This window comes from Oncorhynchus mykiss, chromosome 8, assembly GCF_057628025.1.
Source record: "Oncorhynchus mykiss isolate SJ-2025 chromosome 8, ASM5762802v1, whole genome shotgun sequence".
Classification (NCBI taxonomy): Eukaryota; Metazoa; Chordata; class Actinopteri; order Salmoniformes; family Salmonidae; genus Oncorhynchus; species Oncorhynchus mykiss.
In genome coordinates, this window is record NC_143029.1 from 83,912,501 (window position 1) to 83,940,000 (window position 27,500).

The following is a 27,500-nucleotide window of genomic DNA, read 5'->3' on the forward strand; positions in this document are numbered from 1 at the left end:
GGTGGATATTACTCCTAGAGAGATGACGGGATTGTGATATGGAAGGAGAGACAGTTGGTTTTAAAACTGAGGAGTGGGCTGGGGCTGGTTGAATAGATGGGAAGAAAGGGTGACAGAAGGGCAGACTGTTGAAAGAGGACTGAAGGGAAGAGGAGACTGTTGAAAGAGGACTGAAGGGAAGGGCAGACTGTTGAAAGAGGACTGAACAGAAGGGCAGACTGTTGAAAGAGGACTGAAGGGAAGGGCAGACTGTTGAAAGAGGACTGAAGGGAAGGGCAGACTGTTGAAAGAGGACTGAAGGGAAGGGCAGACTGTTGAAAGAGGACTGAAGGGAAGGGCAGACTGTTGAAAGAGGACTGAAGGGAAGAGCAGACTGTTGAAAGAGGACTGAAGGGAAGAGCAGACTGTTGAAAGAGGACTGAAGGGAAGAGCAGACTGTTGAAAGAGGACTGAAGGGAAGAGCAGACTGTTGAAAGAGGACTGAAGTGAAAATATGAGGAGAGAAAGACAGATGGAGGAAGGTGGAAAAGTGAGAAAGAGACGGAGAAAGAGATGGATGGGGAGGAAAGGGGCGAAAATGAAAATGGAGAAATGAAAGGGATATTTTTCACTGTCTGTTCTTGGGACAGTGTTTATTAACTTGATCTATTTTATCTCTGAGCCTGAAGCCCTCTCACCTCACCTCTTCTCTCTCTCTCTCTCTCTCTCTCTCTCACCTCACCTCTTCTATCTCTCTCACCTTACCTCTTCTCTCTCCCTCACTCTCTCTTTCTCTCCCTCCCCTTGCCTCTCTCTCCACCCTCCTGGTTGTCACTTCGTTCACGCTGCGTTGAGGAAGTGTAAATTGTGTTTCTTTAAATATCTGTGCCTTCCTTAAACGCACAGCTGTGTGGGGCGGAGAGGAGCTTTTAACTCCTGTCTACCAAGGAGAAATCTCTCCACTTTCATGTCATTGTAACACTCACAGTAGTCAGTACAGCTCCTAGAGAGAGACAGGTTAGGTTTCTGTTCAGGAACATATCATATATGCTGCAAACCAGGGATAGTAAGCTGTGGTTGAGTCCCAATAATCTCTCCTGAAGTGTGCACTCACTTGCTCACTACCCCCACAAATGTAAAAACACTGTATTAGTGCAAGCATGTGCTAGACTACAGGGAATTTCCATATACCAGTCACGAAGGGAAGTGAAAAAGTGCACACTTTTGGAGAAAGAATTCAACCCCCTGTGGTCTACTCACTGAGGAAAAAAAGAGCAATTGTAAAGCAGGCGACTTATTTACAGGGTAGGGGGGGGAAGTAGGAGTTATTACAGCAATACTAAAGGAATTCTTAAAAGCGTGTAATGTTGTTTGCTTGCATTTCCTCTTTCATGTCCCGACCGGAGTTCCGCTACGGAACTCTTAGAACACACAGATGTTCTTCAAGAAGTAAAAAAAAAAAATCTGTTTCACCGTCGGTGCGAGGAAGTGATATCGGCTACGCTGTGGATTTAAAACTGTCTACCGCTGACAATTTCTGTTCTAATTAGACTATTTATAAATACCATATTTACAGAGGTGAGCAGCTTTCTTTGAGGCATGTCTGGTTCTATATTTGTGATACATTCCAAATGGCATCCTAATCCCTTTATAGTGCACTGGTTTTTTCACTATAAAGGGAAGAGGATGCCATTTGGGACTCAACCACATATACGTTTCTGGTCTTGTTCATTCTTCTCTGTAATTAAGGGGTATTTTGTGTCCAGCAAACATGAGACATTATAGGGAGTGCACTTTTGGTTTGACAGTGCCTCTTCCCCCTCAGGAGGTTGAAAACATTTGTCATGGGCCCTCAAATCCTCAAAAAGTTCTACAGCTGTACCGTTGAGAGCATATTGACTGGCTGCATCACTGCCTGATATGGCAATAGCACCGCATTGTATCGCATGGCTCTACAGAGGGTGGTGCGGACAGCCCAGTACATCACTGGGGCCGAGCTCTCTGCCACCCAGGACATCTATATCAGGCGGTGTGGTAGGAAAGCCCAGAAAATCGTTAAAGAGTCCAACCACCCAAGTCATAGACTATTCTCTCTGCTTCCGTGTGGCAGGTGGTACCAGAGCATCAAGTCTGGCACCAACAGGCTCTTATTAAACAGCTTCTATCCCCGAGCAATAAGACAGATAAATAGCTAACTAAATAGCTACACAGACAATCTGAGTTGACCTTGTATCCTCATTGACCTTTTATCATTTAAATGTTTGTCTCTATGCACACACACACACACACACACACACACACACACACACACACACACACACACACACACACACACACACACACACACACACACACACACACTATTTCCATCATCTTCTCACTCACACATAACATGCACATACATTTATACTGACTCTACACACCCACTCACATGCGAACTGCTGCTACTCTGTTTATCTTAAATCCTGTTGCCTAGTCACCTTACACACAAATCTACCTCCATCACTCCAGTATCCCTGCACATCGTCAATATGGTACTGACCCTGTATATAGTATGCTTACTTACTTATTGTGTTCTTCATATTTATTTTTGAGTTTGCAAGAAAGGCATTTCACTGTACTTGTGCGTGTGACATTGAAACACAGTATCATTAACTCTGGGGGTCCTCCCATTTTCTGGTGCATGTAAAGCTTATTTCCTGCATTTCTACCCAATCTAATATAACCCATGGCCCTTCTAGCCGTCTCTATTTAGCAGTAGGGTTAAAAGTACCCAATCTAATATAACCCATGGCCCTTCTAGCCGTCTCTATTTAGCAGTGGGGTTAAAAGTACCCACTCTAATATAACCCATGGCCCTTCTAGCCGTCTCTATTTAGCAGTGGGGTTAAAAGTACCCAATTGTCGTACTTGAGTAAAAGTAAAGATACCTTAATAGAAAATGACTCACGTAAAAGTGAAAGTGAATACTAATTAAGTAAAAGTCTAAAAGTATTTGGTTTTAAATATACTTAAGTATCGAAAGAAACTGCAATTGCTAAAATACACGTAAATATCAAAAGTAAAAGTATAAATAATTTCAAATTCCTTCTTACATAAAGCAAACCCGGATGGCATCTTTTTCTTGTTTTTAAAATGTATGATAGCCGGGGGCTCCAACACATCATTTACAAACAGAGCATGTGTTTAGTGAGTACCAGATCAGGGGCAGTAGGAATCACTACCAGTCAAAAGTCACTACCAGTCAAAAGTTTGGACACACCTACTCATTCCAGGGTTTTCTTTATTTTGACTATTTTCTACATTGTCGAATAATAGTTAATACATTAAAACTATGAAATAACACATTATGTAGTAACCCAAAAAAGTGTTAAACAAATCAAAATATATTTTAGATTTGAGATTCTTCGAAGTAGCCACCCTTTCCATTGATGACAGCTTTGCACACGCTTGGCATTCTCTCAACCAGCTTCATGAGGCAGTCACCTGGAATGGATTTCAGTTAATTAACAGGTGTGCTTTGTTAAAAGCTAATTTGTAGAGTTTCTTTCCTTCCTAATGCGTTTGAAACAATCAGTTGTGTTGTGACAAGTTAGGGGTGATATACAGAAGACGGCCCTATTTGGTAAAATACCAAGTCCAGATTATATCAAGAACAGCTGAAATAAACAAAGAGAAATTACAGTCCATTATTACTTTAAGACATGAAGATCAGTCAATCTGGAAAATTTCAAAAATCTTGTGCAGTCGCAAAAAACATCAAGCGCTATGATGAAACTGGTTCTCATGAGTTCCGCCACAGGAAAGGAAGACCCAGTTACCTCTGCTGCAGAGGAAAAGTTCATCAGAGTTAACTGAGAGTAACCCAGAGTTACGTGGTGGAATATTCTAATCACGTGAGATTAGAGTCATCTTTATTCAATGTCGATTAATTATTGCAGTAATGAAACCAGCCAACCCAACTGTTGGGCCGAGTAGCCTAACTGATAATGAAAAACAGATCTTATATAGGACCTAAAAAAATGCTTAGTCAGCCTGGTTCCACTCCTCCCATAAGCCACCTTGGTCCATCTCCTGGTTATCTACACGGGATGTGGTTTTACCCCCAACCTGGCTTGGTTTCCCAGATGCCAGGAAGATGAGACAATGAGGCGTTGTTCTCAACTCTTCCAGGCTTTCTCTATCTCGACATCTTGTCTATGGAATGCCTGCTTTGGGCTTTATCACCAAGTTATTGTCAGCTCAAGCTATCTCTAGCAAAAACCCATTCACTTGACCATACGCCCAGACTAACTGCAGGAAGATAGAGTGGGAACCCTCTCTTTACAGACACACAGAATTAAACAGAACATAAATGTCCTACTATTTGTTAAGTATATAATCGTTAACTTGTAATATCAAACAAATCAGGAAAATAAAGTTATTTCTCTATCACAGTTACCTCTGCTGCAGAGGATACGTTCATTAGAGTTACCAGCCTCAGAAATCGGCAATTAACTGCACCTCAGATTGCACCTCACAGAGTAACAGACATGTCTCAACATCAATCAACTGTTCAGAGGTGAATTTGGTAATCAGGTCTTCAAGGTCGAATTGCTGCAACAACAAAACAAACACTACTAAAGGACATCAATAGGAAGAAGAGACTTGCTTGGGCCAAGCAATATGAATAATGGATATTAGACTGGTGGAAATATGTCCTTAAGTCTGATGAGTCCAAATGTGCGATTTTTGGTTCCAACTGCCGTGTCTATGTGAAACGCAGAGTAAGTTAATGGATGATCTCCACATGTGTGGTTCCCACCGTGAAGCATGGAGGAGGAGGTGTGATGGTCTGGGGGTGCTTTGCTGGTGACTCTGTCTGTGATTTATTTAGAATTCAAGGCACACTTAACCAGCATGGTTACCATAGTATTCTGCAGCGATACGTCATCCCATCTGGTTTGTGCTTAGTGGGACTATCATTTGTTTTTCAACAGGACAATGACCAAAAACACACCTCCAGGCTGTGTAATGGCTACTTGACCAAGAAGTGGAATGGAGTGCTGCATCAGATGACCTCCACAATCACCCGACGTCAACCCAATTGAGATGGTTTGGGATGATTTGGACCACAGAGTGAAGGAAAAGCAGCCAACAAGTGCTCAGCATATGTGGGGACTCCTTCAAGACTGTTGGAAAAGCATTCTTCATGAAGCTGGTTGAGAGAATTCCAAGAGTGTACAACGCTGTCATCAAGGCAAAGGGAGGCTACTATGAAGAATCTAAAATCTATTTTGAGTTGTTTAACACTTTTTTGGTTACTACATGATTCCATATGTGTTACTTCATATTTTTGATGTCTTCACTATTATTCTACAATGTAGAAAATAGTAAAAAATAAAGATAAACCCTTGAATGAGTAGGTGTGTCAAAACATTTGACTGATACTGTATGTCTGAATGTTGGAGTCCCTAGTTATCTGTACATGAAAAATAAAATGGTGCCATCTGGTTTGCTTATATAGAAGGAATTTGAAAATAATTATACTTTTTACTTTTGATACTTCAGTATATTTTAAGCCAAATCTTTTGACTTTTCCTCTAGTAAAATTTTACTGGGTGACATACATTTTCTATGAGGTTGCCTTTACGTTTACTCAAGTATGACAATTGGGTACTTTTTCCACCACTGCTGAAGTAGTACTTTCAACTATTTTTACTTAAGTACTCCACTGATATGTAGAACAACAAAAAGTAAGCAAAAATGCCCACAATTATCAAGCAAGGTATGAGATCATTATTAAATATGTTTAAGTGATTGATAAGACTGAACTAGATCAATGATAATTCAATAATCAATATGGTGTCTCACCTTTAACCAATAGCCTAACAATGAGCAACTCTTACAGATAAAGTACAAAGACTTAACTTTTGTCTTTGTCTTTATTCAGAAATCCTCCATTTTAAATTTCAGCCAGACCGCCCAGCCAGCCTGAGCCGCATGCACGCCCGACCCCTACTAGTTTAGTCAATAACTCAACTGAACTCTCTCCCTGACCCCCACCAGTCTCAGTTAGTCAATAACTGAACTCTCTCCCTGACACCCGACCAGTCTTAGTTAGTCAATAACGGAACTCTCTCCCTGACCCCCACCAGTCTCAATTAGTCAATAACTGAACTCTCTCCCTGACACCCAACCAGTCTCAGTTAGTCAATAACGGAACTCTCTCCCTGACCCCCACCAGTCTCAATTAGTCAATAACTGAACTCTCTCCCTGACCCCCACCAGTCTCAGTTAGTCAATAACTGAACTCTCTCCCCGACCCCCACCAGTCTAGTCAGTAACTGAACTCTCTCCCCAACCCCCACCAGTCTAGTCAATTACTGAACTCTCTCCCCGACCCCCACCAGTCTAGTCAATAACTGAACTCTCTCCCCGACCCCCACCAGTCTAGTCAGTAACTGAACTCTCTCCCCGATCCCCACCAGTCTAGTCAATAACTCAACTGAACTCTCTCCCCGACCCCCACCAGTCTAGTCAATAACTGAACTCTCTCCCCGACCCCCACCAGTCTAGTCAGTAACTGAACTCTCTCCCCGATCCCCACCAGTCTAGTCAATAACTCAACTGAACTCTCTCCCCGACCCCCACCAGTCTAGTCAATAACTGAACTCTCTCCCCAACCCCCACCAGTCTAGTCAATAATTGAACTCTCTCCCCGACCCCCACCAGTCTAGTCAATAACTCAACTCTCTCCCCGACCCCCACCAGTCTAGTCAATAACTCATCTCTCTCCCTGACCCCCACCAGTCTAGTCAATAACTCAACTCTCTCCCCGACCCCCACCAGTCTAGTCAATAACTCAACTCTCTCCCCGACCCCCACCAGTCTAGTCAATAACTCAAATCTCTCCCCGACCCTCACCAGTCTAGTCAACAACTCAACTCTCTCCCCGACCCCCACCAGTCTAGTCAATAACTCAACTCTCTCCCCGACCCCCACCAGTCTAGTCAATAACTCATCTCTCTCCCTGACCCTCACCAGTCTAGTCAATAACTCAACTCTCTCCCTGACCCTCACCAGTCTAGTCAATAACTCATCTCTCTCCCTGACCCTCACCAGTCTAGTCAATAACTCAACTCTCTCCCCAACTCCCCAACAATCTTCCTTCCCATCTTTTTTTTTATGTCTAAAGGGAAAAGCTTGGAAAACAAAAGCTTAATAAAAACACACATACACCTAAACATTAACACACAGAAACAGTACATTCTCTCTATACAGTGGCAAGAAAAAGTATGTGAACCCTTTGGAATTATTTGGATTTCTGCATAAATTGGTCATCAAATTGGATCTGACCGTCATCTAAGTCACAACAACAGACAAACACAGTCTGCTTAAATTAATAACACACAAATTATTGTATTTTTCTTGTCTATATCGAATACATAATTTAAACATTCACAGTGTAGGTTGGAAAATATATGTGAACCCCTAGGCTAATGACTTCTCCAAAAGCTAATTGGAGTCAGGAGTCAGCTAACCTGGAGTCCAATCAACGAGACGAGACTGGAGATGTTGGTTAGAGCTGCCCTGCCCTGTATAAAACACTCACAAAATTTGAGTTTGCTATTCACAAGAAGCATTGCCTGATGTGAACCCTGCCTCGAACAAAAGAGATCTCAGAAGACCCAAGATTAAGAATTGTTGACTTGCATAAAGCTGGAAAGGGTTACAAAAGTATCTCTAAAAGCCTTGATGTTCATCAGTCCACGGTAAGACAAATTGTCTATAAATGTAGAAAGTTCAGCACTGTTGCTACTCTCCCTAGGAGTGGCCGTCCTGCAAAAATGACTACTGCAAGAGCACAGCGCAGAATGCTCAATGAGGCTAAGAAGAATCCTAGAGTGTCAGCTAAAGACTTACAGAAATCTCTGGAACATGCTAACATCTCTGTTGACGAGTCTATGATACGTAAAACACTAAACAAGAATGGTGTTCATGGGAGGACACCACAGAAGAAGCCACTGCTGTCCGAAAAAAACATTGCTGCACGTCTGAAGTTCGCAAAAGAGCATCTGGATGTTCCACAGCGCTACTGGCAAAATATTCTGTGGACAGATTAAACTAAAGTTGAGTTGTTTGGAAGGAACATACAACACTATGTGTGGAGAAAAAAGACACAGCACACCAACATCAAAACCTCATCCCAACTGTAAAGTATGGTGGAGGGAGCATCATGGTTTGGAGCTGCTTTTCTGCCTCAGGGCCCGGAGAGCTTGCTATCATAGACAGAAATTAATTCCCAAGTTTATCAACACATTTTGCAGGAGAGTGTAAGTCTATCTGTCTGCTAATTGAAGCTCAACAGAAGTTGGGTGATGCAACAGGACAACGACCCAAAACCAGAAGTAAATCAACAACAGTATGGCTTCAACAGAAGACAATACACCTTCTGGAGTAGCTCAGTCCTGACCTCAACCCGATGGAGATGCTGTGGCATGACCTCAAGAAAGCGGTTCACACCGGACATCCCAAGAATATTGCTGAACTGAAACAGTTTTGTAAAGAGGAATGGTCCAAAATTCCTCCTGAATGCAGGTGTGATCCGATACTACAGAAAACATTTGGTTGAGGTTATTGCTGCCAAAAGAGGGTCAACCAGTTATTAAACCCAAGGGTTCACATACTTTTTCCACCCTGCACTGTAAATGTTTACACGGTGTGTTCAATAAAGACATAACAACGTATTATTGTTTGTGTGTTATTAGTTTAAGCAGACTTTGTTTGTCTATTGTTGTGACCTAGATGATCAAATTTTATCCAGAAGTCCAGGTAATTCCAAAGGGTTCACATACTTTTTCTTGCCACTGTAGTTCATATCATAGGCCTAATAGTACAGTAGAGCTATTTTTACTTGCACACAATATAGCTGGGTCGCCCTGTCCTGCTCCTAGAGGCCCATGGCCCTGCAGCGCCCCAACCCGAAACACCCCACTTTTCTTCAGGATCTTAGTGAAACATTCATTATTGGTTTCAGGTATGTTAGGTCAAGGCCAGAGTGACAACCAACAGTGCGGCAGACCCCCGGGGACCGGACTGAGCAGCCCAGCAGCTAGGGATTGCCTAAATAGATATCTCCTCTGATGTGGAAATGTTTTAAATACAGACTCCTTTTGTCGTACAGCATTCCATATAAGACATCCAGACCTTATGAAAGTTGCCCAGTGTACCCTTTTAATCTGGTAATAAATCAAATCCAGTGATGCATAACCTGACATTTCTGCCATCCATTGTAGGAGGATAATGAACCTTCATATTAATGGTAATTCATTTCTTAGCCTCTATAAATACTAAGTTGCACACTTTCTTCTGATAACAGTCTCCGGTATCAACATTTTCAAGCAAACAAAAACTGGTAGAAGGCAGAATCTGTAGACATGCTGAGATAAAAGAAGATACTCTTTGCCAGGATTCAGCCAGCCTTCACAAGACCATAACAAATGCAAATATGTCCCCTTTTGTGTTTTACACCTCCAGCAGAATAATACAATTTCCGAGTGCATGATATTCAGTTTCACTGGCATATAGTATGTTCTATGGATGGTCTTAAACGGCAGTAATTTATGTGAGATTATATGAACAGGATTGGGCATTCTAACATACAGTTGAAGTCGGAAGTTTACATACACCTTAGCCAAAAACATTTAAATTTGTTTTTTCACAATTCCTGACATTTAATCCTAGTAAAAATTCCCTGTCTTAGGTCAGTTAGGATCCCCACTTTATTTTAAGAATATTAAATGTCAGAATAATAGTAGAATGAATGATTTATTTCAGCTTTTATTTCTTTCATCACATTCCCAGTGGGTCAGTTTACATACACTCAATTTGTATTTGGTAGCGTTGCCTTTAAATGGTTTAACTTGGGTCAAACGTTTAAGGTAGCCTTCCACAACTTTTTCAGAATAAGTTGGGTGAATTTTGGCCCATTCCTCCTGACAGAGCTGGTGTAACTGAGTCAAGTTTGTAGGCCTCCTTGCTCGCAAATACTTTTTCAGTTCTTCCCACACATTTCCTATAGGATTGAGGTCAGGGCTTTGTGATAGCCAGTCCAGTACCATGACTTTGTTGTCCTTAACCTCTCTTGAGTAGAGGGCAGTATTTTCACGTCCGGATGAAAAGCGTGCCCTAAGTAAACTGCCTGTAACTCAGGCCCAAAAGCTAGGATATGCATATAATTGGTAGATTTGGATAGAAAACACTCTAAAGTTTCTAAAACTGTTTGTGAGTATAACAGAACTGATATGGCAGGCGAAACCCCGAGGACAAACCATCCCCACAAAAAAATGTTCAGCCTACCACTGTTTTCAATGGCTGTCACTTTTATTATAAGGCGAAATCCTCCCAGATTGCAGTTCCTAGGGCTTCCACTAGATGTCAACAGTATTTAGAAAGAGTTTCAAGTTGGTTTTTGGAAAAATCAGCCAGAAATTGTAGTTTTTGTAGGTGGCTTCCAATTTGGCTGTGGTGTTTCCAAGCCTGTGGAAGAGAGAGCGTTCTTTGGTATTTTTCTTCGGTAAAGAGAATAATGATTCCCCGTCATACATTTTATGGTTTATTTACATATTAGGGCACCTAAGGTTTGATTATAAACGTTGTTTGACTTGTTTGGAAAAGTTTATTAGTAACGTTTGGGATTAATTTTGGGATTGTTGACTGAAGCGCGCCAGCTAAACTGAGTTTTTATGGATATAAAAAAGGACATTATCGAACAAAAGGACCATTTGTGATATATCTGGGACCTTTTGGAGTGCCAACAGAAGAAGATCATTAAAGGTAAGGCATTTATTATATCGCTATTTCTGACTTTTGTGGCGCACCTGCCTGGTTGAAATATGTTTTTCATGCTTTTGTATGCGGCGCTGTCCTCAGATAATCGCATGGTGTGCTTTCGCCGTAAAGCCTTTTTGAAATCTGACACAGCGGCTGGATTAAAAAGAAGTTCATCTTTATTTTGATGTGTCACACTTGTGATTTTATGAAAGTTAAATAATTTGAATTCTGTAATTTGAATTTCGCGCTCTGCAATTTCAACGGATGTTGGCCAGGTGGGACGCTACCGTCTTCCTGACTGATGTCTTGAGATGTTGCTACAATATATCCACATAATTTTCCTCCCTCATGATGACATCTATTTTTTGAAGTGCACCAGTCCCTCCTGCCCGCAAAGCACCCCCACAACATGATGCTGCCACCCCCGTGCTTCAAGGTTGGGATGGTGTTCTTCGGCTTGCAAGCCTCCCCCTTTTCCTCCGAACATAACGATGGTCATTATGGCCAAACAGTTCTATTTTTGTTTCATCAGACCAGAAGACAGTTCTCCAAAAAGTACGATCTTTGTCCCCATGTGCAGTTGCAAACCGTAGTCTGGCTTTTTTATGGAGGTTTTGGAGCAGTGGCTTCTTCCTTGCTGAGTGGCCTTTCAAGTTATGTTGATATAGACTCGTTTTACTGTGAATATAGATACTTTTATACCTGTGTCCTCCAGCATCAAGGTCCTTTGCTGTTATTCTGGGATTGATTTGCACTTTTCGCACCAAAGTACATTCATCTCTAGGAGACAGAACGCGTCTCCTTCCTGAGGGTATGACGCTGCGTGGTCCCATGGTGTTTATACTTTTGTACTATTGTTTGTACAGATGAACGTGGTACCTTTGGAAATTGCTCCCAAGGATGAACCAGACTTGTGGAGGTCTACAGTTTTTTTTTTTTAGGTCTTTTTAGGTCTCTGATTTCTTTTGATTTTCCAATGATGTCAAGCAAAGAGGTACTGAGTTTGAAGGTAGGCCTTGAAATACATACACAGATACACCTCCAATTGACTCAAATTATGTCAATCAGAAGCTTCTAAAGCCATGACATAATTTTCTGGAATTTTCCAAGCTGTTTAAAGGCACAGTCAACTTAGTGTATGTAAACTTCTGACTCACTGGAATTGTGATACAGTGAATTATAAGTGAAATAATCTATCTGTAAACAATTGTTGGAAAAATCACTTGTGTCATGCACAAAGTAGATGTCCTAAATTACTTGCAAAATCTAAAGTTTGTTAACAAGAAATTTGTGGAGTGGTTGAAAAACAAGTTTTAATAATGACTCCAACCTAAGTCTATGTAAACTTCCAACTGTATCTGTATCTTCATCAATAGCATCTCCCAGGTCTTCCTAACATTTTTGTTTGACATATTTTATGTCATTGGGAAAAGCCTCTATCAACCCTTGATACGGTTTGGAAATCAAATTTAGAGATTTGTCAGACTGCCTTAAAACAGTTCCAATCTTTGAAATGAAGGAAAACTGATTAATTAATAACGTTACATTGCTATACTGACTAATAAAAAAACTCACATTGCGCTGAAAAACATATTTAATGGTTTGGCCTCTGGTTTCATTGTTTGATTCAGGTGTAGTGTGATTGAGGCAAAAATAATTGCTAACGTTAGCCAACTTTTGGCTAGCTCTAGCTCATGGTACAATGGTATGTCATCAAATTTACTTCTGTTGAAACGGGACAAAACAAAGGCTACAAAACATTTCCATACACACAACAGCTGTTAGATACTGCGACCTGACAGATAGCTAGCTAGAGACTAGCTGGAGCTGAACTGGCTGTGGTAGCTACTAGCTAGCTAGCTGCTGGTAGTTCATTCACTTCAGTGGAGATGGGATGAAACGTTAGCTAACATAACATGTCAGTTACACTACTAGCTTAGCACTAGGAATAAAATAAAATAAAATCTGTCAAACAGCTGTTACCTTGCCAGCTAGATCAGTCAACTTAAGAGTAGCCAGTTTCTGCTCTGCTAAGCTTTTACAACTCAGAGAAAAAGTGCGACACAGACAGCAGCCGCCTCTGTTCATCTCTCCCGTGCTGGTCCTATTAGCCAGCCTTTCAGAAACTTTGCCTTCACACTGTCTGTCCCTGTGAGGTCATAAATCCACCCACCTGAAACCAGAAAACAGCCTACCCGACCGCATCTGAGGCGTCCGCATGGTCCTAAAGCACACCGCTGCCAAGCTTTGTATCTCAGTACAATTATAAAACTGGGGAGGGGTGTGTGTGTGTGTGTGTGTGTGTGTGTGTGTGTGCAATTTCACAAAGTGTGTGTGTGGGGGGTTCATGCCACCCGTCCCCGTCCCAAGTGAATGTTACTCCCATACTTCTCATCACGCCTCTCCTTCAGTGACTAGGTCCCAAATGGCACCCTATTCTCTACATAATGCCCCTTATGGGCCCTGGTCAATGCAGGGCACTATATAGGGACAAGGGGTTCCATTTGGGAGGCAGCCAGTGAATGTACCTCGCATGATGTGTGTCTGGCTTGTCCGGCTGGTTATAGACTCATCAGTCTTACATGGAACGCCCCATGGCTACTGCTGTGCCATTTATCATCCTACCTGTTTTCCCTCTCTATGGTTGTGTCTCCAAAATGTCACCTTATTCCCTATTTAGTGCACTACCTTAAACCAGAGCCAACAATAAACCCTACCTGTCCAGAGCCATTTGGGATACAACCTACCTGTCCAGGACTCTGACAGTAACTGAAATGACCACCTCTATCTGACCTCTTTGTTTCCCTCTCTTCTCTGTGTTGCCTAGACGATGACCCCTTGCAGCCGGTGACCCAGGACGAGACAGCGTCTGTGGGCGGCATGGTAACCCTGACCTGCCGGGTGGCAGCGAGTGACAACTCCTCCCTGCAGTGGTCCAACACAGCCCAGCAGACCTTGTACTTTGGAGAGAAGAGAGGTGAGAGGGAGGGAGGGAGGGAGGGAGGGAGGGAGGGAGGGAGGGAGGGAGGGAGAGATGTGTGTGTTTGAGAGAAAGAGGGAGGGAGAGGAGTGTGATAGATCATGAGAGACAGGAAAGGGGAAAAGAGAGAGAGAGAGACAGAGAGACAGTTTAAGAGTAGGGCTGTGACGGTCATGGAATTTTGGATGATGGTAATTGGTCAGAGAAATGACTGCGGTCTCCGTAAATAACCATTAGAATAGATAATAAAGCAAACTAACTGGTGTGGCTGTCTACTACCCTCTGAGAGGATCTGGTCTCAACCAGTCACAGTGCTGAACCAGATCCTGACCCATCACACTGACTCTGAGACAACAGTATATCCCCGTCACACTGACTCTCAGACAACAGACTAGCCCCATCACACTGACTCTCAGACAACAGACTAGCCCCATCACACTGACTCTCAGACAACAGACTAGCCCCATCACACTGACTCTCAGACAACAGACTAGCACCATCACACTGACTCTCAGACAACAGACTAGCACCATCACACTGACTCTGAGACAACAGACTAGCACCATCACACTGACTCTCAGACAACAGTCTAGCCCCATCACACTGACTCTGAGACAACAGACTAGCACCATCACACTGACTCTCAGACAACAGACTAGCACCATCACACTGACTCTCAGACAACAGACTAGCACCATCACACACACACACACACACACACACACAAATAAATAAATTAAATAAAATACAATGGGACAATGGACTTTACCGTGAAATGCTTGCTTACAAGCCTTTCCCAACGTAAAGTAAATAAATAAATAGTAATAGAAGGGGAATAAAATACACAAGAATACACAAGAAGCTATATACAGGAAGTTCCAGATCACTGAGGAGCTATATACAGGAAGTAGCAGATCACTGTGGAGATATATACACAAAGTACCAGTACCAGATCAATGTGGAGCTGTATACAGGAAGTACCAGATCAATGTGGAACTATATAAAGGAAGTACCAGATCACCGTGGAGCTATATACACAAAGTACCAGTACCAAATCAATGTGGAGCTATATAAAGGAAGTACCCGTATCAGATCAATGTGGAGCTATATACAGGGAGTACCAGCATCAGATCAATGTGGAGCTATATACAGGAAATACCAGATGACTGTGGAGCTATATAAAGGAAGTACCAATACCAGATCACTGTGGAGCTATATACAGGAAGTTTCAGATGACTGTGGAGCTATATACAGGAAGTACCAGTACCAGATCAATGTGGAGCTATATACAGGAAGTACCAGTAGAAGATCACTGTGGAGCTTTATCCAGGAAGTACCAGAACCTAAAAGTATTTGGTTTTAAATATACCTAAGTATCAAAAGTAAATGTATTGCAAAAATATACCTAATTATCAAAAGACCACTGTATATAACCCACCTGAACAAGGACCCGAATTGATATCCAAAATGCTAAACCTACTTATCACGGAGGCAAAAGGGCCGACAGGAATGAGAGGAGACCTCAACCTTATCCTGAATTTTATGTTAGATTGTCAACGCAGCATAAATCACAAGACAGAGAAGGCTGCAGTGATACTAAGAAGGGCAGACGTAGAGGTGTGTCTGATAGATATTTGGAGAACTTTACACCCCAAAGAAAATGACTTAACATACTACTCTAGAGCACATAAGAAATACTCAAGATTAGACTATTTCTTCATGTTTAAAACAGATGTAGCAACAGTCATCAACTGTGTAACGCTCGTCCTCTTCTTCTGGCGAGGAGTAAGAGAGATCAGACCAATGTGCAGCGTGGTAAGTGTCCATAACGATACTTTATTTACATGAACACTAAACTACAAAATAACAACGTGAAAAACCGAAACAAACGAAACAGTCCCGCATGGAAACAAACACTGACACGGAAAATAATCACCCACAACTCAAAAGTGAAACCAGGCTACCTAAGTAAGGTTCTCAATCAGGGAAAACGATTGACAGCTGCCTCTGATTGAGAACCATACCAGGCCAAACACAGAAATCCCAAAACATAGAAAAAGAAACATAGACAACACACCCAACTCACGCCCTGACCATACTAAAACAAAGACATAACAAAAGAACTAAGGTCAGGACGTGACAGTGCCCCCCCCCCCCCAAAGGTGCGGACTCTGGCCGCAAAACATGAACCTATAGGGGAGGGTCTGGGTGGGTGTCTGTCCGCGGTGGCGGCTCTGGCGCGGGACGTGGACCCCACTCCACTATAGTCTTTCTCCGCCTCTTTAACCGCCTCCGTGGCCTCTTTAGAGCGGCAACCCTCGCCGCCGACCTCGGACTGGGGACCCTAGCAATGGGTCCCAAATGGACGGGCGGCTCTGGCAGCTCAGGACAGACGGGCGACTCTGGCAGCTCAGGACAGACGGGCGACTCTGGCAGGTCAGGACAGACGGGCGACTCTGGCAGGTCAGGACAGACGGGCGACTCTGGCAGGTCAGGACAGACGGGCGACTCTGGCAGGTCAGGACAGACGGGCGACTCTGGCAGGTCAGGACAGACGGGCGACTCTGGCAGGTCAGGACAGACGGGAGACTCTGGCAGCTCAGGACAGACGGGCGACTCTGGCAGCTCAGGACAGACGGGCGACTCTGGCAGCTCAGGACAGACGGGAGACTCTGGCAGCTCAGGACAGACGGGAGACTCTGGCAGCTCAGGACAGACGGGAGACTCTGGCAGCTCAGGACAGACGGGAGACTCTGGCAGCTCAGGACAGACGGGAGACTCTGACAGCTCAGGACAGACGGGAGACTCTGACAGCGCTGAGCAGGAGGAAGACTCTGGCAGCACTGGACAGACAGGAGCACCTGTAGGGAGGAGACGGAGAGACAGCCTGGTGCGGGGGGCTGCCACCGGAGGGCTGGTGCGTGGAGGTGGCACCGGATAGACCGGACCATGAAGACGCACTGGAGGTCTCGAGCACCGAACCTTCCCAACACTACCTGGCTGAATGCTCTCCATAGCCAGGCCAGTGCGGCAAGGTGGAATAGCCCGCATTGGGCTGTGCTGGCGAACCGGGGACACCATGCATAGGGCTTGTGCCATGTACCCCGGCCAGAGGAGATGCACTGGAGACCAGATGCGCTGAGCCGGCTTCATGGCACCTGGCTCGATGCCCACTCTATCCCGGCCGATACAAAGCGCTGCAATGTACCGCACCGGGTTATGCCTGCGCACCGGGGACACCGTGTGTCTCACGGCATAACACAGTGCCTGCCCGGTCCCTCTCTCTCCACGGTAAGCACGGGGAGTTGGCTCAGGTCTCCTACCTGACTTAGCCACACTCCCCGTGTGCGCCGCCTCAATACATTTTTGAGGCTGCCCCTCGGGCTTCCAACCGCGCCGCCATGCTGCCTCCTCATACCACTGCCTCTCAGCTTTCGCTGCCTCCAGCTCTGCCTTGGGGTGGCGATACTCTCCAGCCTGTGCCAAGGGTCCCTTGCCGTCCAGAATCTCCTCCCATGTCCAGGAGTCCTGAGATCGCTGCTGCTGCCCGTTACCACGCTGCTTGGTCCTTTGGTCGTGGGTGAAACCAGGCTACCTAAGTATGGTTCTCAATCAGGGACAACGATTGACAGCTGCCTCTGATTGAGAACCATACTTAGGTAGCCTGGTTTCACTTTTGAGTTGTGGGTGATTGTTTCCTGTGCCTGTGTTTGCACCATATGGGGCTGTTTTGATTTTCGTTTGTTCTTTCACTTTGTTTACATATTAAAATGGACACTTATCACGCTGCAAATTGGTCAGATATCTCTTACTCCTCGTCAGAACAAGAGGACGAGCGTTACAAACTGCCACATTAGAGCAATGGAAATATTGGATCATGCTGAATATGAAAATAAATATGGGATTAGAGAAAAGCTCCACAGTTTGGAGATTAAATAATGAACATCTACATAACATTACATTTAAGAATAGAAAAAAGGCAACACTAAAAGAAGATGTGGAAATGAATGATTTTGGAGAGATCGCCCCTATAATGGTATGGGAATGGGCCAAGGCAGTGCTTCAAGGTGAGATAATATCATATGCTTCTAAAAAAATAAAAGAGAAAGAAACATTAGGACTACAAAATACCTTGATCAGGCTTCAAAGTAAACATGTAAGTAATGGAAACCTACTGATATAAAAATGCCTAGATCAAATTAAGTCGGACAATATAGGAAAAACATTCATATTTACTAAATATTACAATAATGGCCCAAAGGCCCAGAAATTACTTGCAGACTGAGAAAACAAAGTAAAAAGGCCAACATACCAGGAATTAAAGATAACTGTCCTGACCTTAGAGAGGCTTTTTATTTCTCTATTTGGTTAGGTCAGGGTGTGATTTGGGTGGGCATTCTAGTTTTCTATTTCTTCGTTGGCCGAGTGTGGTTCCCAATCAGAGGTAGCTATCTATCGTTGTCTCTGATTGGGAATCATACTTAGTCAGCCTAGTTTGTGGGATCTTGTTTTTGTATAGTTGCTGTGGAGCCTGCAGAACTTTATGTTTGTTTGTATTTTGTTGTTTTTTGGTGTCATTTGAAAATAAAGTAAAATGTACGTCTACCACGCTGTACCTTGGTCTCCTTCTAACAACGGACGTAACAGAAGATCCCACCACCAAAAGACCAAGCAGCGTGGCCAGGAGGAGCAGGGATCCTGGGCCCGGGAGAAAAGTGAGTGGAGGACATCCTGGACATGGGAGGATATATTAGATGGTTAAGGATCCTGGATGTGGGAGGAGATCCAGGCTGGTATGGATTGCCTTCCATGGGAGCAGATGGAGGCAGCGAGGGAGGAACAACAACGACACCGGGGTTCGCGACCTCAACACAAGCATGAGAGGCAGCCTCAAAATGTTTTTTTGGGGGGGCACACGGGGTGGTTGGCGGAGCCAGGATGCAGACCAGAGCCAACCTGCCGCACTTGCTTTAAGGAGCGTGTGACCCTTCAGGCACCATGCTTTGAAGATTCACGGACTGTGTCATCGGTACGCATCCACAGCCCGGTGCGCTCTGTGCCAGCTCCCCGCATTTGCCGTGCTAGAGTGGGCATTCAGCCAGGACGGATTGTGCCGGCTCAGCGCTCCTGGTCTCCGGTGCGTCTCTTTGGCCCAGGATATCCTGTGCCAGCTCCACGCACCAGGTCTCCAGTGTGTCTCTCCAGCCCGGTGCGTCCTGTGCCAGCTCTACGCACCCGGCCTCCAGTGATGATCCAGGGCCTGAAGCCTCCAGTGATAATCAATGGTACGAAGCCTGCAGTGATGATCCACGGCACGAAGCCTCCAGTGATGATCCATGGCCTGAAGCCTCCAGTGATGATCCATGGCACGAAGCCTCCAGTGATGATCCATGGCATGAAGCCTCCAGTTATGATCCAAGGCCCGAAGCCTCCAGTGGTGATCCATGGCCTGAAGCCTGCAGTGATGATCCATGGCACGAAGCCTGCAGTGATGATCCATGGCACGAAGCCTCCAGTGATGATCCATGGCACGAAGCCTGCAGTGATGATCCATGGCATGAAGTCTCCAGTGATGATCCATGGCACGAAGCCTGCAGTGATGATCCATGGCCTGAAGTCTCCAGTGATGATCCATGGCACGAACCCTCCAGTGATGATCCATGGCCCAAAGCCTCCAGTGATGGTCCATGGCACGAAGCCTCCGGCGACGGTCGGCGGTCTGGTTCCTTCGGCGACGGTCGGCGGTCCGGAGTCCCTCATAGAGTCAGGTTTTGCGGCCGGAGTCCGCACCTTGGATAGCCTTTTTATTTCTCTATTTGGTTAGGCCAGGGTGTGATTTGGGTGGGCATTCTAGTTTTCTATTTCTTTGTTGGCCGGATCTCTGATTGGGAATCATACTTAGGCACCCTAGTTTGTGGGATCTTGTTTTTGTATAGTTGCTGTGGAGCCTGCAGAACTTTATGTTCATTTGTATTTTGTTGTTTTTTGGTGTCATTTGAAAATTAAGTCAAATGTACTCCTACCACGCTGCACCTTGGGCTCCTTCTAACAACGGACGTAACAATAACTCAGAAATCCTTACTAAAAGAACCGAAATAGCTAATGAATTTGCCAAATATTACCAAATATTCCAGAGGTACAGGAATCTAACATAGAGTAAATAAAAAATACATAGCATTTTTTTTATGCCTGAAGTGACAGATGAACAAAATGCAAAGTTAATTAAACCAATAACTGAAGAAAAACTGATGGTTACCATTCAGAAAATTACAAATGTTCAGTAGCGATAGATACACCAATGAATTCTATAAGGAATTCAAACAAGACCTTTCTTCTGTAAAGCCAACAACAGAGATTACACACCAATCTAGAGCTCCTCTATTGTTAATTTTATTCATAAAGAAGTTAAAGATCCAGCAGAATGTGCATTGTATCGACCAATATCGTTGCTGAATGGCGGCCAAAAATAGCTTACATCAATTATTGGAAATAGACTGAGTAATATAATCCCTGATATCATAAACTCTGACCAAACAGACTCTTGAGCGATAATGTCAGGCAAACGTTTAATGTAATGGAACACAACTCTCAATAAAAAACAAAAACTGCCGATGCAGAGAAGTGAAAGGGTTTTATGGCCTTTCATCTTCGAAATGTAATTTTTTTTTACTTTTGTGAAACTATCTTGAACTGGCTGTAAATTATGTATAAAACACCAAATGTCAGAGTAAGGGGAAATGGAACACTATCACGCTCTTTTGACCTCTGAAGGGGGACAAGACAGGGGGATCTTATGTCACCTTCAATCTCAATTTTACATATGGAACCGTCAGCTGAAAATATAAGAAATAATCAGAAAATTCAAGGTCTACAGATCAATCAGGAAGAACACAAATTAGCAATGTACGCAGACGATGTGATTATCTACTTAATAAACATACCTCAGTTAGTTCCCACTATTATGGATGAAGTAAAACAATCCAGGGTCATGTCTGGGTACAGACTAAATACAGGGAAATCAGAAGCTATGACGGTAGGTCAATCAATACCCCAAGACATCAAAACTAAGTTTGAATTTAAACGGGATCAAAATAATCCCCCAAGATCTAACAAAACTACATCTCTGTAACGATCGTCGTAGGTGGAAGAAGGAGAGGACCAAGGTGCAGTGTGGTAAGTGTTCATGTTGTAAATTTAATCAAAACTGAACACTAAACAAAATAACAACGAGGAAAAACGAGAACGAAACAGTTCTGTCAGGTGATACACACAAAACAGAAAACAACTACCCACAACTCAAGGGGCGAAACCAGGCTGCCTAACTATGGTTCTCAATCAGAGACAACGATTGACAGCTGCCTCTGATTGGGAAACATACCAGGCCAAACACATAGAAATACAAAACCTAGACTACAAAACATAGAATGCCCACCCCAACTCACGCCCTGACCAAACTAAAACAGAGACATAAAAAAGGAACTAACTTTATAACTTTGGAACAAAAAAATAGCTTTTACTGGACCAACAAAGATTGAAATTAGTACCTTTAACAATAACAGGAATAATTAAAACTATTCAAATGAATGTCCTCCCAAGATTTGTATTCCTTTTCTGGAATCTACCAATAACGTCTTCCTCCCCAAATAAAGCCAGTGTCAAATTTTACAACAATCAACAACATAATCAAGCAGGGGGACTAGCATTACCAAACCTTATTGATTATTACATAGCCGCCCAATTAAAATAAATTAATGTAAGGATGAATCCAGAATGAACAGCTAAATGACAGATGGAAATCTGGAAAAAACAAAAAGTAAAACTATTTTCATGAAGACAATCAATACACACATTAGGAAAATAGAAAATACCTGTATAAATTACACCAACGGTCTGGACAAAGATCACCAAAACACAACGTTTCCTAACAAACCTGATCTAATTGTAATGGACGACGACTTTAAGCCAAGTATGATTGGTGATGATGGTCTGAAAAAGGACTGAGCAGGTATCATCAGAGATTCACAGACAAGGGGATAGATACATTTAAGAATCTATCAAAAAAGTACAAACTCCAAAACTCTCAGTTTTACAATTATTTACAAGTAAGAGGTACTAAAGCAGGGGGACCTAAGAAAACACTTAGTGAGATACATCACTCTGATAGAGCTCTAGAGTTCCTCTGTGGAGATGGGAGAAACTTCCAGAAGGACAACCATCTCTGCACCACTCCACCAATCAGGCCTTTATGTTAGAGTGTCCAGACAGAAGCCACTCCTCAGTAAAAGGCACATGACAGCCTGCTTGGTGTTTGCCAAAAAGCACCTAAAGACTCAGACCATGAGAAACAAGATTCTCTGGTCTGATAAAACCAAGATTGAACTCTTTGGTCTGAATGCCAAGTGTCACATCTGGAGGAAACCTGGCACCATCCCTACGGGGAAGCATAGGGGTCGCAGCATCATGCTGTGTGGATGTTTTTCAAGCGGCAGGGACTAGGAGACTAGTCAGGATCGAGGCAAAGATGAACAGAGCAAATGTCCTTGAGTGGCCCAGCCAGAGCCCAGACTTGAACCCAATTTAACATCTCTGGAGAGACCTGAAAATAGCTGTGCAGAAACGCTCCCCATCCAACCTGACAGAACTTGAGAGGATCTGCTTGTAGAGTCATACCCAAAAATAGTCGATGCTGTAATCTCCGGTTCTTCAACAAAGTACTGAGTAAAGGGTCTTATTTGTAACTTATTTTGTACATAATGTTTCTGCAACCGTATCTTAAGGCAAAAAAAGAGCTTCTGGATATCAGGACAGTGTAACGATCCTCTTCCTGTGAATGACTGGACCAAGGCGCAGCAGCGTGAGACGTGTTCATGATATTTTATTAAAAATCAGAACACTAAAACAAAAATTAACAAAGAGGAAAACGAACAGTTATGTAAGGAAACTAATAATACAGAAATTAACTACCCACAAAAGCCATGTGGGCAAGAGCTACCTAAGTAAAAGAGCCTCTGGATATCAGGACAGCGATCACTCACCTCGGATTAGACAAAGATTTTTTTATTTTCTTCAACAAGCAAGACGCACAAGACATTCTCCAAATACCCAGCAGGGCCGACATCCCCGTTATTTGCAAGAGGAAGCAACGCAGGTACAGAGGACAAAGAGCCGGATGCCCCGTAAGGACCCAGAGAAGGCGAGTAGGAAAGCTGCCGTTACCGTCAATACTACTCGCCAACGTGCAATCACTAGAAAAGGTATGATCACGAATATCCTACCAACGGGACATCAAAAACTGTAATATCCTATGTTTCACAGAATCGTGGCTGAATGACAATATGGATATTCAGCTATCGGGATACACGCTGCACCGGCAAGATAGAACAGGGGGGGGGGGGGTCTGTACATATTTATAAACAACAGCTGGTGCACGAAAGTAGAGTATATTGTGATAAATTGCAGGCCTCACTACTTGCCTAGAGAGTTTTTAGCTATATTTTTCGTGGCTGTTTATTTACCACCACAGACAGATGCTGTCACTAAGACCTCACTCAGTCAGCTGTATAAGGAAATAAGCAAACAGGAAACCACTCACCCAGAGGCGGCGCTCCTAGTGGCCGGAGACTTTAATGAAGGGAAACTTATATCAGTTCTACCAAATTTCCATCAACATGTTAAATGTGCAACCAGAGGGAAAAAAATTCTCGATCACCTGTACTCCACACACAGAGATGTGTACAAAGCTCTCCCTCACCCTCCATTTGGTAAATCCGACCACAACTCTATCCTCCTGATTCCTGCGTACAAGCATAAATTAAAGCAGGAAGCACTAGTGACTCGGTCTATAAAAAAGTGGTCAGATGAAGCAGATGCTAAACTACAGGACTGTTTTGCTATCTCAGACTGGAATATGTTCCGGGATTATTCCGATGGCATTGAGGTGTACACCACATCAGTCACTGGCTTTATCAATAAGTGCATTGAGGATGTCGTCCCCACAGTGACTGCACGTACATACCCCAACCAGAAGCCATGGATTACAAGCAACATTCGCACTGAGCTAAAGGGTAGAGCTGCCGCTTTCAAGGTGTGGGACTCTAATCCGGAAGCTTCCAAGAAATCCTGCTATGCCCTCAGACGAACCATCAAAGAGGCAAAGCATCAATACAGGGCTAAGGTTGAATCATACTACACCGGCTCCAACGCTCGTCTTATGTGGCAGCGCTTGCAAACTATTACAGACTACAAAGTGAAGCACAGCTGCGAGCAGCCCAGTGACACGAGACTACCAGATGAGCTAAATCACTTCTATGCTCGCTTCGAGGCAAGCAACACTGAGGCATGCATGAGAGCATCAGCTGTTCCGGACGACTGTGTGATCACGCTCTCCGTAGCCGTAACAGATCAACATACACAAGGCTGCGGGGCCAGACGGATTACCAGGACGTGTGCTCCGGGGATGTGCTGACCAACTGGCAGGTGTCTTCACTGACATTTTCAACAGGTCCCTGATTGAGTCTGTAATACCAACATGTTTCAAGCAGACCACCATAGTCCCTGTGCCCAAGAACACACTAAGCTAAGGGTCCTCACTAAGCCAAGGATCCTGGGACTAAACACCTCTCTCTGCAACTGGATCCTGGACTTCCTGATGGGCCGCCCCCAGGTGGTGAGGGTTGGTAGCAACACATCTGCCACGCTGATCCTCAACACTGGAGCTCCCCAGGGGTGCCAGAATTTCAACCTATCCCTCAACGTAACCAAGACTGATTGTGGACTACAGGAAAAGGAGGACCGAGCACGACCCCATTCTCATCAACGGGGCTGTAGTGGAGCAGGTTGAGAGCTTCAAGTTCCTTGGTGTCCACATCAACAACAAACTAGAATGGCCCAAACACACATAGGCAGTCGTGAAGAGGGCACGACAAAGCCTATTCCCCCTCAGGAAACTAAAAAGATTTGGCATGGGTCCTGAGATCCTTAAAATGTTCTACAGCTGCAACATCAAGATCACTGCCTGGTACGGCAATTGCTCGGCCTCTGACCACAAGGCACTACAGAGGGTAGTGCGTACGGCCCAGTACATCACTGGGGCTAAGCTTCCTGCCATCCAGGACCTCTACACCAGGAATGTCAGAGGAAGGCCCTAAATATTGTCAAAGACCCCAGCCACCCCAGTCATAGACTGTTCTCTCTACTACCACACTACTCTCTGTTTATCATATATGCATAGTCACTTTAACTATACATTCATGTACATACTACCTCAATCAGCCTGACTAACCGGTGTCTGTATGTAGCCTTGCTACTTTTATACCCTCGCTATTGTATATAGCCTGTCTTTTTATTGTTGTTTTATTACTTGATCTACCTATTGTTCACATAATACCTTTTTTTGCACTATTGGTTAGAGCCGGTAAATAAGTATTTCACTGTAAGTTCATCTACACTTGTTGTATTCGGCACACGTGACAAACACACATGGATTTGATTTGATTTTAATGCCTATGTAAATGCATTATTTCCATATTTTTATTAGTAATACATTTGCACAAATATTGTGTGTAGATTGATGAGCTAAAAAAACAAACAATTTAATCCATTTTAGAACAAGGCTGTAACGTAACAAAATGTGGAGAAGTCAAGAGGTCTGAACACTTTCCGAATGAACTGCACCTAGAAACACGACCAGAACAACCAGCTCTCTACTCTGGAGGGACTCTTGGAAAAGTAACTCCTATAATACAATGAAAATATAACCGTGACATCACCCATAGTTGCTGGTGTAAGTGTGCTAACCATACTCACATATTGTATTCCTGCCCAGTCCTCAGTCATTTCTAGATCAAAGTATTGAATGATACGTTACACTGTTCGCTCTCTCTAAATCCAGAGAACCCCCTCATGCACTGGTCCTTGTCTCTGATCTCTCTCTAAATCCAGAGAACCCCCTCATGCACTGGTCCTTGTCTCTGATCTCTCTCTAAATCCAGAGAACCCCTCATGCACTGGTCCTTGACTCTGATCTCTCTCTAAATCCAGAGAACCCCCTCATGCACTGGTCCTTGTCTCTGATCTCTCTCTAAATCCAGAGAACCCCTCATGCACTGGTCCTTGACTCTGATCTCTCTCTAAATCCAGAGAACCCCCTCATGCACTGGTCCTTGTCTCTGATCTCTCTCTAAATCCAGAGAACCCCCTCATGCACTGGTCCTTGTCTCTGATCTCTCTCTAAATCCAGAGAACCCCTCATGCACTGGTCCTTGACTCTGATCTCTCTCTAAATCCAGAGAACCCCCTCATGCACTGGTCCTTGTCTCTGATCTCTCTCTAAATCCAGAGAACCCCTCATGCACTGGTCCTTGACTCTGATCTCTCTCTAAATCCAGAGAACCCCTCATGCACTGGTCCTTGACTCTAATAAGTACCTCTTCAGAATCCACAAATTGGACAGAAACAATGAATGAAATCTTTAGTATGGAGATGATCTCATAGAATAACAAACCAAATTACTCTATTTGACATACAAAAAAGAAGAAGAGATAAATGGACATGTTTTAAACAGACGGGTGGAAATGTGTGTGTGTGTGTGTGTGTGTGTGCCGTTTGATGCGTGCACGTGTGTGTGTGTGTGTGTGTGTGTGTGTGTGTGTGCCATTTGATGCGTGCACGTGTGTGTGTGTGTGTGTGTGTGTGTGTGTGTGTGTGTGTGTGTGTGTGTGTGTGTGTGTGTGTATGGTGAAATATGGTGAAAACATAATGTCAATAGGGGATGCCCGGATGTCAACACAACACCAGGAGATGTAACTAACAGGTGTAGATGCCAGGATGCCAACACAACACCAGGAGATGTAACTAACAGGTGTAGATGCCAGGATGCCGACACAACACCAGGAGATGTAACTAACAGGTGTAGATGCCAGGATGCCAACACAACACCAGGAGATGTAACTAACAGGTGTAGATGCCAGGATGCCAACACAACACCAGGAGATGTAACTAACAGGTGTAGATGCCAGGATGCCAACACAACACCAGGAGATGTAACTAACAGGTGTAGATGCCAGGATGCCGACACAACACCAGGAGAGGTAACTAACAGGTGTAGATGCCAGGATGCCAACACAACACCAGGAGATGTAACTAACAGGTGTAGGTAGATAAGGGATGTCAACACAACACCAGGAGATGTAACTAACAGGTGTAGATGCCAGGATGTCAACACAACACCAGGAGATGTAACTAACAGGTGTAGATAGGGGAGGCCATGATGCCAACACAACACCAGGAGATGTTGTGGTCTTAAACCAATAAATAAAAAGTATTTAAATAAATATATATTGTTCCTTCCTGTATTTCTACCTAATCTATACTACTGAGCTATTTACTTTATGTTCATATTCTTTTATTTTATTAGTTGTTATTGTTGTTGCATTGACGAGAAGGAACCTGCAGTTAAGCATTTCATTGGATGGTGTAAACCATGTGTATCCTGTACATGCAACTAATATATATATATTTTTGAAACAGACACACACACAGACACACACACACACACACAGAAACACACAGACACACACACACACACACACAGACACACACACACAGACACACACACAGACACACAGACACACACACACAGACACACACACACACACACACAGACACACACACACACACACACACACACACACACACACACACACACACACACACACACACACACACG

The 27,500-nt window shown here is 43.8% G+C and overlaps 1 protein-coding gene across 3 annotated transcripts in view; it reads left to right on the forward strand.

Annotated features, from left to right (window-relative positions):
* Positions 1-27,500, forward strand: part of LOC110511052 (cell adhesion molecule 3) — a 111,013-nt gene that overhangs the window by 40,193 nt on the left and 43,320 nt on the right. For all 3 annotated transcript variants that reach the window (XM_036986491.2, XM_036986490.2, XM_036986488.2), the window contains exon 3: positions 13,622-13,771. In XM_036986491.2, coding sequence (XP_036842386.1) covers positions 13,622-13,771 — 150 coding nt within the window. The remainder of the gene's footprint in view (positions 1-13,621; positions 13,772-27,500) is intronic.